This window comes from Anomaloglossus baeobatrachus, chromosome 9 (genome assembly GCF_048569485.1).
Source record: "Anomaloglossus baeobatrachus isolate aAnoBae1 chromosome 9, aAnoBae1.hap1, whole genome shotgun sequence".
Lineage (NCBI taxonomy): Eukaryota > Metazoa > Chordata > Amphibia > Anura > Aromobatidae > Anomaloglossus > Anomaloglossus baeobatrachus.
The window spans coordinates 28,579,978-28,595,632 of record NC_134361.1 but is presented as its reverse complement, the minus strand read 5'-3'; the positions used below and the strand labels follow the sequence as shown (position 1 = coordinate 28,595,632).

The 15,655-nt window shown below is 53.9% G+C and overlaps 1 protein-coding gene across 1 annotated transcript in view; it reads right to left on the bottom strand.

Annotated features, from left to right (window-relative positions):
- Positions 1-14,752, bottom strand: part of ABHD16A (abhydrolase domain containing 16A, phospholipase) — a 46,842-nt gene extending 32,090 nt beyond the window's left edge. The window contains exons 1-10 of the mRNA XM_075323460.1: positions 14,475-14,752; positions 12,107-12,163; positions 11,841-11,907; positions 8,432-8,518; positions 8,139-8,224; positions 7,953-8,023; positions 6,286-6,411; positions 6,094-6,208; positions 3,799-3,900; positions 862-925 (exon numbers count right to left, since the gene is read on the bottom strand). Of these exons, the coding sequence (XP_075179575.1) occupies positions 862-925; positions 3,799-3,900; positions 6,094-6,208; positions 6,286-6,411; positions 7,953-8,023; positions 8,139-8,224; positions 8,432-8,518; positions 11,841-11,907; positions 12,107-12,163; positions 14,475-14,639 (940 nt within the window). The 5' untranslated portion in view covers positions 14,640-14,752. The remainder of the gene's footprint in view (positions 1-861; positions 926-3,798; positions 3,901-6,093; positions 6,209-6,285; positions 6,412-7,952; positions 8,024-8,138; positions 8,225-8,431; positions 8,519-11,840; positions 11,908-12,106; positions 12,164-14,474) is intronic.
- Positions 14,753-15,655: the final 903 nt, after the last annotated feature.

The following is a 15,655-nucleotide window of genomic DNA, read 5'->3' as shown; positions in this document are numbered from 1 at the left end:
AGTCATTCTGGGTGGCCGAACCCAGTGACTTTGGTGTGATTGGCCTGATGACAGCTGCTGAAGGATAGGACAGCTCGTGTACAACATGCCCGATCCTTTTGTTGATCATATCCCACGGTTTGCTGTATACAGCACCTCTGCAGAGCTATGTACACCATGGTTAGAGGCTACGACCTTGTGTAGTCTGATCTTGCAAGTAAGTGAATAGGACGAGCTGTAATACCACACACATCCTGCACAATAGTAAGGCGCTGTGTTTGGGAGTGGGCAGCCATGTTTTTTTTAATCCTGCCTGAATTTGATCTGCTATTGACCTAAACCAGGGGTCCCCAACTCCAGTCCTCAAGGGCCGCCAACAGTGCATGTTTTCAGGGTCTCCTTAGTATTGCACAGGTGATAATTTAATCACCTGCACAGATGATCATTCCAACACCCATGCAATGCTAAGGAAATCCTGAAAACATGCACTGTTGGTGGCCCTTGAGGACTGGAATTGGGGAACTCTGACCTAAACGAAGGGCGGACAGGTCTGAGTCGCGCTCTTGCAGAAAATGAGGCAGCGCCAATGTGACCCGAGCAGCCCCAGAGCGTCCGATCTCCGGCCATATCTCCTCCAACTTATTCCCGGGACCCCACCATCCCCACCAACTGCTTCTAGGCCCGATGCAGCCTCTGGGGGCACGTCACGTCCTGGTCACCGCTCAATCGCCCCCCCCCCTCCATGGTAAAACAGCGCGCTACTGGGGTCAGGACTAAAATCAGAACCGTAGAGCATGCAATTGGCAAATGATCAAATGAATTTAATTCAGACGAATAGACGAGAAGAACCCGGAGGCAGAAAGAGAGGAAGAGTCTACTGACCATCTAGAGGAGTGGAAATGCAGCCGACCTCGTAGAATCCGGCGTTGCCCTCGCAGCAGATGACCTGTCCGGGGAAAAAACACCAAACATGACCGAGTATCCAGGAGATGAGCACCGGGGGCCGGAGGCGGAGCAGAGAGAAGATCGGCAGCAGTGCGCCCCATTACACGAAAAACAAAGGAACATCAATCCCTCTGAGAAATAGTTCTATGGACGAATGAAACCAAATGGGAACTTCAACTGAGTTAAGTCTTCAGACGATGAAACGAAACCTAGAAGAAAGTGCCCCCCACCTACAGCGACACAGGGCGGGGGGCTCACATGTTGTGGGGGGCTTTACTCTACCTGGAGGCCTCAAATGGGTTTTCCAGAGTGATTTCCGCTCCCAACTTGGATACCGCAGGGTGAAAGAATCTCAGCACCAGGAAAAGTCCCTTCTAATCTTTACTACTTGATGTTAGAAGAAGCCTTCCAGATTCCTGTAACCCCCGGCGGTGCGGAGGATGGTGCCGAGTCTGGAGCTCAGAGACGACTCCATCGCTGCCGGTGAGTGCTGAAGAGCCGGCCAGTGACCACCAGGGTGATGTGGAGCGGACCCCAGTGTAGGGCAGTTACCTGTAAACTAGTGTCTATCGTGCATATTCTGGGAGTTGTAGTCCTACAAGCGCTGAATGGTGCCGGAACTGAAGATTGTAAAGGGAAGGATGTCTGCAATCAGAATTATCCTGACCCCTTCTACATTGTGATGCCTTTGCTTTAGGCCTCTTTCACACGTCCGTGAAAATCACGCAAGTTTTTCACGGACGGTGTCAAAGGTGCGTATTGCCCTCCGTGTGCCGTGTTTATGGCACACGTGTGTTCTCCCCGTGTGCTATCCGTGATAACACACGGAGAATGGGAACTTTTTGCTCACCTGTCCAGTCGCTGCTGATCTGCGGTCTCCAGCCCTGCCCACTCCCCGCTGATGCCGCTTCCGGCCCTGCCCACTCCCCGCTGATGCCGCTTACGGCCCTGCCCACTCCCCGCTGATGCCGCTTACGGCCCTGCCCACTCCCCACTGCTGCTGCTGCTTACGGCCCTGCCCACTCCCCGCTGATGCCGCTTCCGGCCCTGCCCACTCCCCGCTGACGCCGCTTCCGGCCCGCAGTGGAGTGAATATGCAATGAGCATAATGAGCGGGGGTCGGAAGCAAGTGACAGCAGCGGCAGAGACAGGAGGGCTGGAGAAGGGGATAGAAATTCCTTTTAATTCACAGACACGTGTGTTTTCTCCGGTGCGTGTCACATGGATCACATCCGTGCGGTCCGTGTGACACCCGTGATGCCGGAGAAAAACGGACATGTCTACGTGTGGAGCACACGGTCCACGGCAAAACACGCACGTGAGCGCAGACCCATTGATTTTAATGGGTCTACGTGTGCCCGTGTCTCCGCCACATGAGGAAACGGACCAAATACGTACCGGAGACACGGACGTGTGAAGGAGGCCTAAAAGAAGGGACAATATGCCTGCATCGGGCCGGCAACACACAGGATTTCCCAGAAGATACCTCAATTAGGCGGCTTTCACACTACGTCTTTTTAACATGCGTCCTGAACGTTTTTTTAACGCAAAAACGGATCCATTTCAATGCATTTGCAATGGACTTGCGTTAACATGCGTTCACCTGCTTACGTGCGTTATAGTGAGGATCCAGCGACTTGCAGTTTTTTAACATGTTTCAAAAACGCTACATGTAGCGTTTTTGAGCTGCGTCCAAATACTGCAAATTGCTGGATCCTGACTAAACAGCATGCAAACGTATGTGAACGCTGGCATGCTGATAGACAGGATCCTGCTTGCTCTACTGAGCATGCCCAGAACCAGTCTCGCGTGATCAGTCCCTCTCTCTCCTCCCTCTCTCTCCCTCTCTCCCCCTCCCTCTCCTCCACCTGAGAGCTGCGGACACTCGTAACCAAGGTAAATATCGGGTAACCACTTATCTTAGTTACCCGATGTTTACGTTGGTAACGTGTGCAGGGAGCCCGGCTCCTAGCAACTGCAGACGCTCGTAACCAAAGTAAATATCGGGTATCCAAGCAAGTTACCCGATGTTTACCTTGGTTACGAACCTCCGCAGTTGTAAGAAGCCGGCTCCCAGTCTGGCACGTTTAGTTCCCATCACTCCCGATCACATGACTCCAATGCCCGCCCCTAAACATCCAGTGAGAGGATCCTGCAAAGTAAGGCTGCTTTCACACCTCCGGTTTTTGCTATGCGGCACAATCCGGCACTTTGCAGGAAAATCGCAACCGGTTTTTTTTTGCTGCCGGTTGCGATTTTCCTGCATAGACTTTAATTAGTGCCGCATGGCCTTGCGTTCCGTCCGGTTTTTGCCGCATGCGGCAGATTTAGCCGATGCAGCGGCCGGATGGAACGTTGCCTGGCACGTTTTTTCGTGCGGCAAAAAAAACCGCATCGCGCCGCATTCGGCCGATGCGGCGCATTTTTCAAAGCATGCCTATGGCGGCCGGATGCGGCAATAACCGCATCAGGCCGCCGCATGCGGTTTTTGCCACTGCGCATGCTCAGTAGCATGCCGCAAGCGGCAAAAACCGGACTGGCCGCAAAGGAAAAACTTATGCAAAGGATGCGGTGTTTTCACCGCATCCGTTGCATAGCTTGCACAGCCGGATTGAGCCGCAGAGCTCAAGCCGGATGTGTGAAAGTAGCCTAACACATGCGTTTGCATGCGTTTTTTGCTGTAAAAGCAGGATCCGCTTTTGCAGCAAAAAAAACGTTCAGGACGCATGTTAAAAAGACGTAGTGTGAAAGCAGCCTTAAGCACATGTGAGGGGGCTAATATCCCCCGCCCCTCAGCAGCCTTGTCGATAATGGTCTCTACCAGAGGGGTTTTTTTAGCGGGTGTGAATAATAGAAACCAGATACGATTCTCACCAGCTTAGACCCACTCTGCTCCCCTGAGCTCCTACGATCCACGAATATGGTGTCGATTTCATTTCCATCACACGCCAGCAGCTTGGCTCGCTTCCCGTTATACTAGAAGAAAGAACGGACGCGAGTAAGGGACGCCGGCATCACAGGAGTACAGAGAACGGACGCGAGTAAGGGACGCTGGCATCACAGGAGTACAGAGAACGGACGCGAGTAAGGGACGCCGGCATCACAGGAGTACGGAAAATGGACGCGAGTAAGGGACGCTGGCATCACAGGAGTACAGAGAACGGACGCGAGTAAGGGACGCTGGCATCACAGGAGTACAGAGAACGGACGCGAGTAAGCGACGCCGGCATCACAGGAGTACAGAGAACGGACGCGAGTAAGGGACGCCGGCATCACAGGAGTACAGAGAACGGACGCGAGTAAGGGACGCTGGCATCACAGGAGTACAGAGAACGGACGCGAGTAAGGGACACCGGCATCACAGGAGTACAGAGAACGGACGCGAGTAAGGGACGCCGGCATCACAGGAGTACAGAGAACGGACGCGAGTAAGGGACGCTGGCATCACAGGAGTACGGAAAATGGACGCGAGTAAGGGACGCTGGCATCACAGGAGTACGGAAAATGGACGCGAGTAAGGGACGCCGGCATCACAGGAGTACACCGTGTGCAGAATTATTAGGCAAGTTGTATTTTAGAGGATTTTTTTTTATTATTGATCCACAACTATGTTCTCAATCATCCCAAAAGACTCATAAATATCAAAGCTTAATATTTTTGGCAGTTGGAGTGTTTTTTTTTGTTAGATTTGGCTATCTTAGGAGGATATCGGTTTGTGCAGGTAACTATTACTGTGCAGAATTATTAGGCAACTTAATAAAAACCAAATCTATTCCCATCTCACTTGTTTATTTTCACCAGGTAAACCAATATAACTGCACAAAATTTAGAAAACAACATTTCTGACATGTATAAACAAAACCCAAAAAATTAGTGACCAATATAGCCCCCTTTCTTTCTGATGACACTCAGCAGCCGACCATCCATAGATTCGGTCATTGCTTGATCTGTTTATGATCCACATTGCGTGCAGCAGCCACCACAGCCTCCAGACACTGCTCCCAGAGGTGCACTGTTTTCCCTCCCTGTAGATCTCACATTTTATGAGGGACCACAGGTTCTTTATGGGGTTCAGATCAGGGGAACAAGGGGCCATGTCATTATTTTTTCATCTTTTAGACCTTTACTGGCCAGCCACGCTGTGGAGTAGTTGGATGCATGTGATGGAGCATTGTCCTGCATGAAAATCATGTTTGTCTTGAACGATACCGACTTCTTCCTGTACCACTGCTTGAAGAAGTTGTCTTCCAGAAACTGGCAGTAGGTCTGGGAGTTGAGCTTCACTCCATCCTCAACCCGAAAAGCTCCCACAAGTTCATCTTTGATGTTACCAGTCCATGCCAGTGCCCACCTCCACCTTACTGGCGTCTGAGTCGGAGTGGAGCTCTCTGCCCTTTACTGATCCAGCCTCTGGCCCATCCATCTGCCCATCAAGAGTCACTCTCATTTCATCAGTCCATAAAACTTTTGAAAAATCAGTCTTAAGATATTTCTTGGCCCAGTCTTGACGTTTTATCTTATGTTTCTTGGTCAGAGGTGGTGGTTTTTCAGCCTTCCTTACCTTGGCCATGTCCCTGAGTATGGCACACCTTGTGCTTTTTGATACTCCAGTAACGTTGCAGCTCTGAAATATGGCCAAACTGGTGGCAAATGGCATCTTGGCAGCTTCACGCTTGATTTTCCTCAATTCATGGGCAGTTATTTTGCGCCTTTTTTGCCCAACACGCTTCTTGCGACCCTGTTGGCCATTTGCCATGAAACGCTTGATTGTTCAGTGATCACCCTTCAAAAAGGTTGACAATTTCAACACTGCTGCATCCCTCTGCAAGACATCTCACAATTCTGGACTTTTCAGAGCCCGTCAAATCTCTCTTCTGACCCATTTTGCCAAAGAAAAGGAAGTTGCCTAATAATTAAGCACCCCTTATATCGGGTGTTGATGTCATTACACCGCACCCCTCCTCATTACAGAGAGGCACATCACCTGATTTACATAATTGGTAGTTGGCTCTCAGCCTATACAGCTTGGAGTAGGACGACATGTATAACAAGTATCGTGTGGTCAAAATAATCATTTGCCTAATAATTCTGCACACGGTGTACAGAGAACGGACGCAAGTAAGGGACGCCGGCATCACAGGAGTATGGAGACAGGCACTGAACACTCACCTCTTCTACCAAACGGGCCTGTCCCTGCAATAACATGGGCATGAGAGCCTTCTGGAGGAGGTAGACCGAGCCGGGGTACAGCATCCGTCTGCCGAACGAGTGCGCCACAATGTAACTGAAGGAGATTCTTATGTTACTACCCAAAAGTCTTCACCTTTCCACCTATAATCCACAACCTGCGCCGTACGCTACCTGATGATCTGACACGGCAGCTTCTGCACCCGCTGGAAGAAACTGTCAGCTGCGCCTCGTGTCCGGGGTTCGGCCGTAAGTAAAGGCACCCCTCCGCCTGCCAGGCCTAGACCCTTCTGATCTTTGCTGATAAAAGACAGGAAAGAGTTAAAGGGTTATTTCCATATTGACATACGGATATTTTCAGATGGAGCTTGTAAAAAAACAAGCACTTTACTGCTTATAAACATTTTCAGCCATTATTGAGATATTAACACTTGTTTACAGCTCGTTGCCATGGAGACTGACCACTGTAGCTAGACAGTGGAACATGCCCAGTGCTTACAAGCTCTTCTCTATTGTTGATAAACCCTATTTTGAAGCTGGCCAGGATCGCTGGAGCAATCTGTTACATCCTAATCCCAGCCAGCTTCACTGCAGCGCTTACAAGCTAAACGGCAGCGGTGGTCGGTCTCCTAGGCAACGAGCTGTAAACAAAAGGGAAAAAAAGGGTTAATATTTCAAAAAGGGGATGAAAATTTTAATAACAAGTAAATTGTGGAAGTTCTTTCTACAAGCCCTGATGATTTCCAATTATGAAGACGGAAAAGACCCTTTAAGGGGACCCTGTCACTAGTTTTTTCCCTATTAAACCGAAAGTGTCCCCTTCTGCAGCTCCTGGGCTGCATTCTAGGAAGGTGCACCTTGTTGCTGGCCCCCCTTGCAGACCCCTAAAAGAACTTTATAAAATCTCACCGTTGTCTATGCAAATTAGTTATGTTGGCCAGATGGGCGGGCTCTATTTCGTCTCCTGTCCCCCCCCTCCTGCTGCTCTTGTCATGCTTGACAAGGATGGTGCCGCCGTCATCATCATCATGCTGCCCAAGTCTCGCGCAGGCACAGTTCGCTCTGTGCCTATCGCGGGACGAGCATAAAAAACACTTTCCCTCTCACGCGCCGGTGATGTATCTGCGCAGGCACGAGATCATGGCCGGTGCTGTGCATGAACTGCCAGCCGCGTCATCCTCGTTCACGACCATGATTTCGCGCCTGCGCAGATACATCACCAGCGCGCGAGAGGGAAAGTGTTTTTATGCTCGGCAAGTGATAGGCGCAGAGCGAACTGCGCCTGCGCGAGACTTGGACAGCAAAGTGGATGATGACGGCGGCACCATCCTTGTCAAGCATGACAAGAGCGGCAGGAGGGGGGGGGGGGGGGAACAGGAGATGAAATAGAGCCCGCCCATCTGGCCAACAGAACTAATTTGCATAGACAACGGTGAGATTTTATAAAGTTCTTTTTTGGATTTGGAAGGGGGGCAACAACAAGGTGCACCTTCCTAGAATGCAGCCCAGGAGCTGCAGAAGGGGACACTTTAGGTTTAATAGGGAAAAAAATGGTGACAGGTTCCCTTTAAAGGGGTCCTCCAGGCCATATATTCTGATACATTTGGATCATACGTCAGGCATTTGCCCCCGTTTTGGAAACAGGCTCCGGCGCATGCGCAGCTCCTCCCAGTCGTTTTGGAAGCTCTGAAAATAACTAAATAAGGCACGGGTGGCAATTTTTAGGTTTTCCCATAGAAATGAAGGCAGAGCCGAGCACGCGCCTCTCCGTTCACAGCGACACAAGATGGGTTCTGGAGGCATTACTAATAATCGGATTTGCCGGTATTTCGCGGATGTACCTGCTGGCTTCATCCCATCGGAAATCCACAGGCCAACTGCGGAAGTCAAAGTTGAAATTGGACAACATTTTCTGTGCGTTAGAAGAAAGGGGGGAAAAAAAAAAAACGGATTATAATGAGGGCGCCGGATGAGGACACCGAGTCCTATTAATGAATGGTCCCCACACATCGCAGAGCAGTCGTTACCTTGTTCTCAGGACAATCGTCCATTTTGGTTCTTTGTAAAATGCTAATAAACTGGATATATTGAGGATTGCTCCACCTGCCCAACCCTGGAAAGAGAGGAACAGCACCCGACATTACACACACCCAGTACCCAAAAACATGCAGCCCCCGCACAGTGCCGCCATACTGTGACACTAGATACTGGGGCTCAGGGTCACGCTCAGTCTATTGTATGTCTGAGAGCTCCATATACAAGGATCCCTCCGTCCCCCAGGACCCCGCAGTACACGGCACCTCGAAAAGAAGGGTCTCACCTCTCAAACACGCGATTCCCGCCAGCAGGAACATGAGGGTCAGGCCGTACTGGGCTAGAGGTATCAGGCGACTCGGAGTCATATACCCTGCAGAGCGGAATAGAAGAGTCAGCCGTAATACACGTGTGCCGTACAGGTCAGGATTACACAATATTCTGCGGTCTGAAAATAGCGGCGCGGGTCTGTAACATGAGAACGTTCTGTCCGCCAGAGAGTCATGGCACGCTGCAAGGAGGAGCGGGAGCAAACATGGCGGCAGAACCAGGTCAGCAGCGCGGAGGGTCTGATCCCCCACCCAGCGAAGCATCATCGGCGCAGAGGAAGCTGAGGGGCCCGGCGCAGAGGAAGCTGAGGGGCCCGGCGCAGAGGAAGGTGAGGGGCCCGGCGCAGAGGAAGCGACGTGGGCATTAGAACCATATAAATGCTCCCGTCCATGACTGACTGCGGTATTTTAGTGGTAAAGCAGCAATGGTCATGAAGCACTCTATCTACTTACCTTTCTTCAGTTTAAGGCCAGACTTTTGGATAATTTTTTTTTTTTTTTTTTTTTAATGACTGTAGGTTACAGGGAGGGGGGAGGGTGGAAAAAAAAAAACCCTATGCGACTGTGGCGCCCTGAGCCTGAATCACCACAAAGAATAGCTGTATGTGTATTTCAATCTGTACAAGGCCTCTTTCACACGTTCGTGAAAAACCACGCACGTTTTTCACGGACGTGTCAGAGGTGCTTTTGCCCTCCGCGAGTCGTGTTTATGGCACACGTGTGTGTGTGTGTGTGTGTGTGTGTGTGTGTGTGAACAGGAACTTTCTGCTCACCTGTCCTTGGCGTCGCTGTCCGTGGTGCTGATCTACGGTCTCTGGTCCTGCCGACTCCCCGCTGCTGCAGCTTCCGGCCGCAGTGAAGTGAATATTCAATGAGCGGAGGTCGGCAGCAAGTGACAGCAGCGGCAGAGACTGCCGGGCTGGAGAAGGTGAGGAAAGTTTTTTTTTTTTAATTTTCTCAAAAACGTGTTTTCTCCGGCGCATGTCACACAGAACACCTCCGTGTGGTCCATTTGCGTTCCGTGTGACACCCGTGATGCCAGAGAAAAACGGACATGTTGACGTGTGGAGCACACGGACACACAGTCCATGGCAGAACACGCACGTGAGCGCAGACCCATTGATTTTAATGGGTCTACGTGTGCCCGTGTCTCCGGTACGTGAGGAAAAGGACCAAACACGTACCAGAGGCACGAACGTGCGAAAGTGGCCTAACATGTAGTGTTAGTTTTAATGAGATTCGTTTTTCTCTGCTGTTCACCACATACACACATTTGCCCACACTCCCTTACTGGGGCTGTTCACCTGAGCTGATAACAAGGCTTGTGTGTGCGCCCTAGAAGGAGAAAGGGGGGGAGCTTTTGTGCACACCATAGAAGGAGAAAGGGGGGGGAGCTTGTGTGTGCCCTAGAAGGAGAAAGGGGAGGAGCTTTTGTGCACACCATAGGAGAAAGGGGAGGAGCTTGTGTGTGCCCTAGCAGGAGAAAGGGGAGGAGCTTGTGTGTGCCCTAGAAGGAGAAAGGGGAGGAGCTTAGGCGTGAGGTAAACTCAGACAGTGGCAGTCGCAGCTGCTGTGAGTTGAAGTGAGGAATGTAACATGGAGATGTCCTGTTCTGAGGTAACTGTTGAAACCTCTGGAGGGGCAGCTACACATTGGCAGGTATCAGTCCCTAGGCCACCAGGACTTTCAAGGTCAGTGACAAATGGAGAGACTGCTATTAGCCTTTTTATATAGGAGCAGTGAAACTGTCGAGAAGCTCAGTGACGTGACCGAGTCTGGAAACTTCTAGAAGAAACGGTGAGTTTTCCCTCATGATTAGAGTCTCCTGCTCGTGATTAAAGATCCAGAGGTTCCTTGTCTTGGAAATCCCAGGATTTCAAGACAAAGAGGAAGAGTGCCCTATCACCACACAGCGGAGAGACTCAACTCTCATTGGGGCAGGTCAGACCACCACCATTGTAAAGGCTGTAAAGAATGTTCCAAACTATTCTGAAAGGTGGTGGGGGTCTTCACTATTCCCTATGTGGAGGGGTGGGGTGGGGGTCTTCCCTATTCATTCCCTATGTGGAGGGGTGGGGGGGGGGGTCTTCCCTATGTGGAGGGGGGGGGGTCTTCCCTATGTGGAGGGGGGGGGGTCTTCCCTATGTGGAGGGGGGGGGTCTTCCCTATGTGGAGGGGTGGGGGGTCTTCCCTATGTGGAGGGGTGGGGGGGGGTCTTCCCTATGTGGAGGGGTGGGGGGGGGTCTTCCCTATGTGGAGGGGTGGGGGGGGGTCTTCCCTATGTGGAGGGGTGGGGGGGGGTCTTCCCTATGTGGAGGGGTGGGGGGGGTCTTCCCTATGTGGAGGGGTGGGGGGGGGGTCTTCCCTATGTGGAGGGGTGGGGGGGGGGGTCTTCCCTATGTGGAGGGGTGGGGGGGGGTCTTCCCTATGTGGAGGGGTGGGGGGGGGGGTCTTCCCTATGTGGAGGGGTGGGGGGGGGGGTCTTCCCTATGTGGAGGGGTGGGGGGGGGGGTCTTCCCTATGTGGAGGGGTGGGGGGGGGGGTCTTCCCTATGTGGAGGGGTGGGGGGGGGGGTCTTCCCTATGTGGAGGGGTGGGGGGGGGGGGTCTTCCCTATGTGGAGGGGTGGGGGGGGGGGTCTTCCCTATGTGGAGGGGTGGGGGGGGGGGTCTTCCCTATGTGGAGGGGTGGGGGGGGGGGGTCTTCCCTATGTGGAGGGGTGGGGGGGGGGGTCTTCCCTATGTGGAGGGGTGGGGGGGTCTTCCCTATGTGGAGGGGTGGGGGGGGTCTTCCCTATGTGGAGGGGTGGGGGGGGGGGGTCTTCCCTATGTGGAGGGGTGGGGGGGGGGGGTGGGGGGGGGTCTTCCCTATGTGGAGGGGTGGGGGGGGGGTCTTCCCTATGTGGAGGGGTGGGGGGGGGTCTTCCCTATGTGGAGAAGTGGGGGGGGGGGGGGTCTTCCCCATGTGGAGGGGTGGGGGGGGGTCTTCCCTATGTTCCCTATGTGGAGGGGTGGGGGGGGGGTCTTCTCTATGTGGAGGGGTGGGGGGGGGTCTTCCCTATGTGGAGAAGTGGGGGGGGGGGCCTTCCCTATGTGGAGGGGGTCTTCCCTATGTGGAGGGGTTGGGGGGGGGGGGTCTTCCCTATGTGGAGGGGGGGGGGGGGGGGTCTTCCCTATGTGGAGGGGTGGGGGGGGGGTCTTCCCTATGTGGAGGGGTGGGGGGGGGGGGTCTTCCCTATGTGGAGGGGTGGGGGGGGGGTGTCTTCCCTATGTGGAGGGGGGGGTCTTCCCTATGTGGAGGGGGGGGGTCTTCCCTATGTGGAGGGGGGGGGTCTTCCCTATGTGGAGGAGACACTTGTGCGACATACCTTTTCTGTACATATAGAAGGCAACGAGGGGCGAGGAGTAGTAAGAAATGGTCCACAGGACGGAGACCTGGGGGAGAGAACAGCCGGATAGTAAAGTCAACAAAGGTCAGCCTGATCATGAGAGAAACCATCACATCCTAAGTCCTACAGCCGGGGACCAAGCGTGTGAACGAGGCCTCAAGCGTCCGATCACCGCAGGTTGGACACAACACATGGCTGCCCCTCGCCTCCTGACCTGTGGGCACCCCGGGGTGCACAGGACTTACCCATGCCATGATGCTGTCCGTGTGTTTCTCCAGAGCTTTTGGTTGATAGAATGAGGCCTGCAAGACAAAAAATTAATGAGCTTCTGGGGTCCATGAGAGCAGCGGTGGGCCGGACGCCGAGGTCTCCAGAGCCACAGGAATCCACAGATATTAAAAGGAACATCACCACGTTGTATCATGGGTAAAATTACAAAGTTCTTGTAAAAACAATCAACTTTATAACTAACTCGTTATTAGAAATCCGCTCCGTTCTCTAGAGAAAGGGATTGGAATTTTGAAGGTCACTGCTCATTGCCAAGGTTACCGGCCACCTCTGTAGTCAGGAGTGGCCGGGCTCGCAGTGCTTACATGCTCTCTGCCAGTAGAGCGGACACGGCAGCTGACAGCGCCCCCCCATAGTGGAGAGGACACAGCAGCTGACAGCACCCCCCATAGTGGAGAGGACACAGCAGCTGACAGCACCCCCCATAGTGGAGAGGACACAGCAGCTGACAGCGCCCCCCCCATAGTGGAGAGGACACAGCAGCTGACAGCGCCCCCCATAGTGGAGAGGACACAGCAGCTGACAGCACCCCCCATAGTGGAGAGGACACAGCAGCTGACAGCGCCCCCCATAGTGGAGAGGACACAGCAGCTGACAGCGCCCCCCATAGTGGAGAGGACACAGCAGCTGACAGCTCCCCCCATAGTGGAGAGGACACAGCAGCTGACAGCACCCCCCCATAGTGGAGAGGACACAGCAGCTGACAGCACCCCCCCCATAGTGGAGAGGACACAGCAGCTGACAGCGCCCCCCATAGTGGAGAGGACACAGCAGCTGACAGCGCCCCCCATAGTGGAGAGGACACAGCAGCTGACAGCGCCCCCCATAGTGGAGAGGACACAGCAGCTGACAGCGCCCCCCATAGTGGAGAGGACACAGCAGCTGACAGCGCCCCCCATAGTGGAGAGGACACAGCAGCTGACAGCGCCCCCCATAGTGGAGAGGACACAGCAGCTGACAGCGCCCCCCATAGTGGAGAGGACACAGCAGCTGACAGCACCCCCCCCATAGTGGAGAGGACACAGCAGCTGACAGCGCCCCCCATAGTGGAGAGGACACAGCAGCTGACAGCGCCCCCCATAGTGGAGAGGACACAGCAGCTGACAGCGCCCCCCATAGTAGAGAGGACACAGCAGCTGACAGCACCCCCCATAGTGGAGAGGACACAGCAGCTGACAGCGCCCCCCATAGTGGAGAGGACACAGCAGCTGACAGCGCCCCCCATAGTGGAGAGGACACAGCAGCTGACAGCGCCCCCCATAGTGGAGAGGACACAGCAGCTGACAGCGCCCCCCATAGTGGAGAGGACACAGCAGCTGACAGCGCCCCCCATAGTAGAGAGGACACAGCAGCTGACAGCGCCCCCCATAGTGGAGAGGACACAGCAGCTGACAGCGCCCCCCATAGTAGAGAGGACACAGCAGCTGACAGCGCCCCCCATAGTGGAGAGGACACAGCAGCTGACAGCGCCCCCCATAGTGGAGAGGACACAGCAGCTGACAGCGCCCCCCATAGTGGAGAGGACACAGCAGCTGACAGCGCCCCCCATAGTGGAGAGGACACAGCAGCTGACAGCACCCCCCATAGTGGAGAGGACACAGCAGCTGACAGCACCCCCCATAGTGGAGAGGACACAGCAGCTGACAGCACCCCCCATAGTGGAGAGGACACAGCAGCTGACAGCGCCCCCCATAGTGGAGAGGACACAGCAGCTGACAGCGCCCCCCATAGTGGAGAGGACACAGCAGCTGACAGCACCCCCCATAGTGGAGAGGACACAGCAGCTGACAGCACCCCCCATAGTGGAGAGGACACAGCAGCTGACAGCACCCCCCCATAGTGGAGAGGACACAGCAGCTGACAGCGCCCCCCATAGTAGAGAGGACACAGCAGCTGACAGCGCCCCCCATAGTGGAGAGGACACAGCAGCTGACAGCGCCCCCCATAGTGGAGAGGACACAGCAGCTGACAGCGCCCCCCCATAGTGGAGAGGACACAGCAGCTGACAGCGCCCCCCATAGTGGAGAGGACACAGCAGCTGACAGCGCCCCCCATAGTAGAGAGGACACAGCAGCTGACAGCGCCCCCCATAGTGGAGAGGACACAGCAGCTGACAGCGCCCCCCATAGTGGAGAGGACACAGCAGCTGACAGCGCCCCCCATAGCCCGCACCCCGCAGTGGCCATGCTCTCCAGCTCTGCTTGCTGTCACAGGTGATGACTCATGAGGAAGAACCGAAAGAGAAAGCAGCTGCGGCTGAGCCCCCCCCGCCCGGTTCCCACCCGGTCCCCCATGCACCTCGCGTCCCGGGCACCGCTCTCTTACCCAGGAGCTCTCGTTGTCCCCCTCCTGCAGGGGCCGGCCTCTCCCGATCGCCGCCCGCCCGTTTACCCGGTACACCCGATAGAGCCGCGGTCCCCGGATGCACAGGTAGAGCAGCCCGAAGCCCCGGATCCACCTCCGCATGAGGCCCTGGCCCCCGGTCTCCATGCTCCCCCCTCTCGCAGGCCCGGACCACACCGGACCGTTAGGAGGAAAGCGGAGGGAAGAAGCGGCAGCCCGGACGTGACCGACAACTACATCGACCAATCACAGAATACCAACAAAAGAAGGGGCGGGGCGCGCACTGACAGCGGGGAGGAGTCTAAGCGGTTGTACCGAACAGCCGATTGGATGACTGAGGAGATGGGCGTGGTCTAAGGAGAGACATTTTAAACAGATGTGTCGCTGAATAGCAGCCGAGCTTATCACGAGACTGATAAATAGGGAAGTGAGCATCTGATTGGACAGAACAGGGGGCGGGGCGAAGGATACCGCTGTCCACTTCCGTTCTATGCCTTAGCAACCCTGATAACAGACGATCATGTGACCGGAAGTTGTTTTATATAGACGCCATTTTTTTTTTTTTTTTTTTAAATATGCTTTATTGGTCATATTGCTCCAGGAACAGAGACCCGTCTGTAACCCAGGAATGGATGGCCATGGTGCTATTGTTTGGCAGGATGCAGCCATGTTTTTTTGGTTACAGTTTGAGCCCCTTTGTCTTTGCTGCTGCAGTTGACTTTTTTCCATGTACACAGCCATAAGGGCTTTTTTGTTGTTGTAGGACGAGTTGTAAACTTTAGTAAAACCATTTGCTTTACCCAATAATGTTCTGGGAAAACAGTAAAAAGGAAAATCCATTTTGGGGGTAGGAATGGGTGCTGCGCTGTCATCGAGAAGACAGCGCCGGGCCGAACCAAGCCCCCTATTTACAGGAGAGACAGTTTCCTTTGTAGATATATCTGGATGGTCACAATGACGACCTGTTTTCTTACAGAACAGATAATCTAAAGCGGAAACGGTGAACGTCGCACCTGTATGGAGTCGCACCTGTATGGAGTCGCACCTGTATGGAATGTTCTGTCTAAAGTCCGAACTGCAGGAAAATATGAGAGCAGGAAACAAACTTTTCCAGGCTACAGGGATGGAAATATATTCAGAAAATCAACAATAACATATTAATA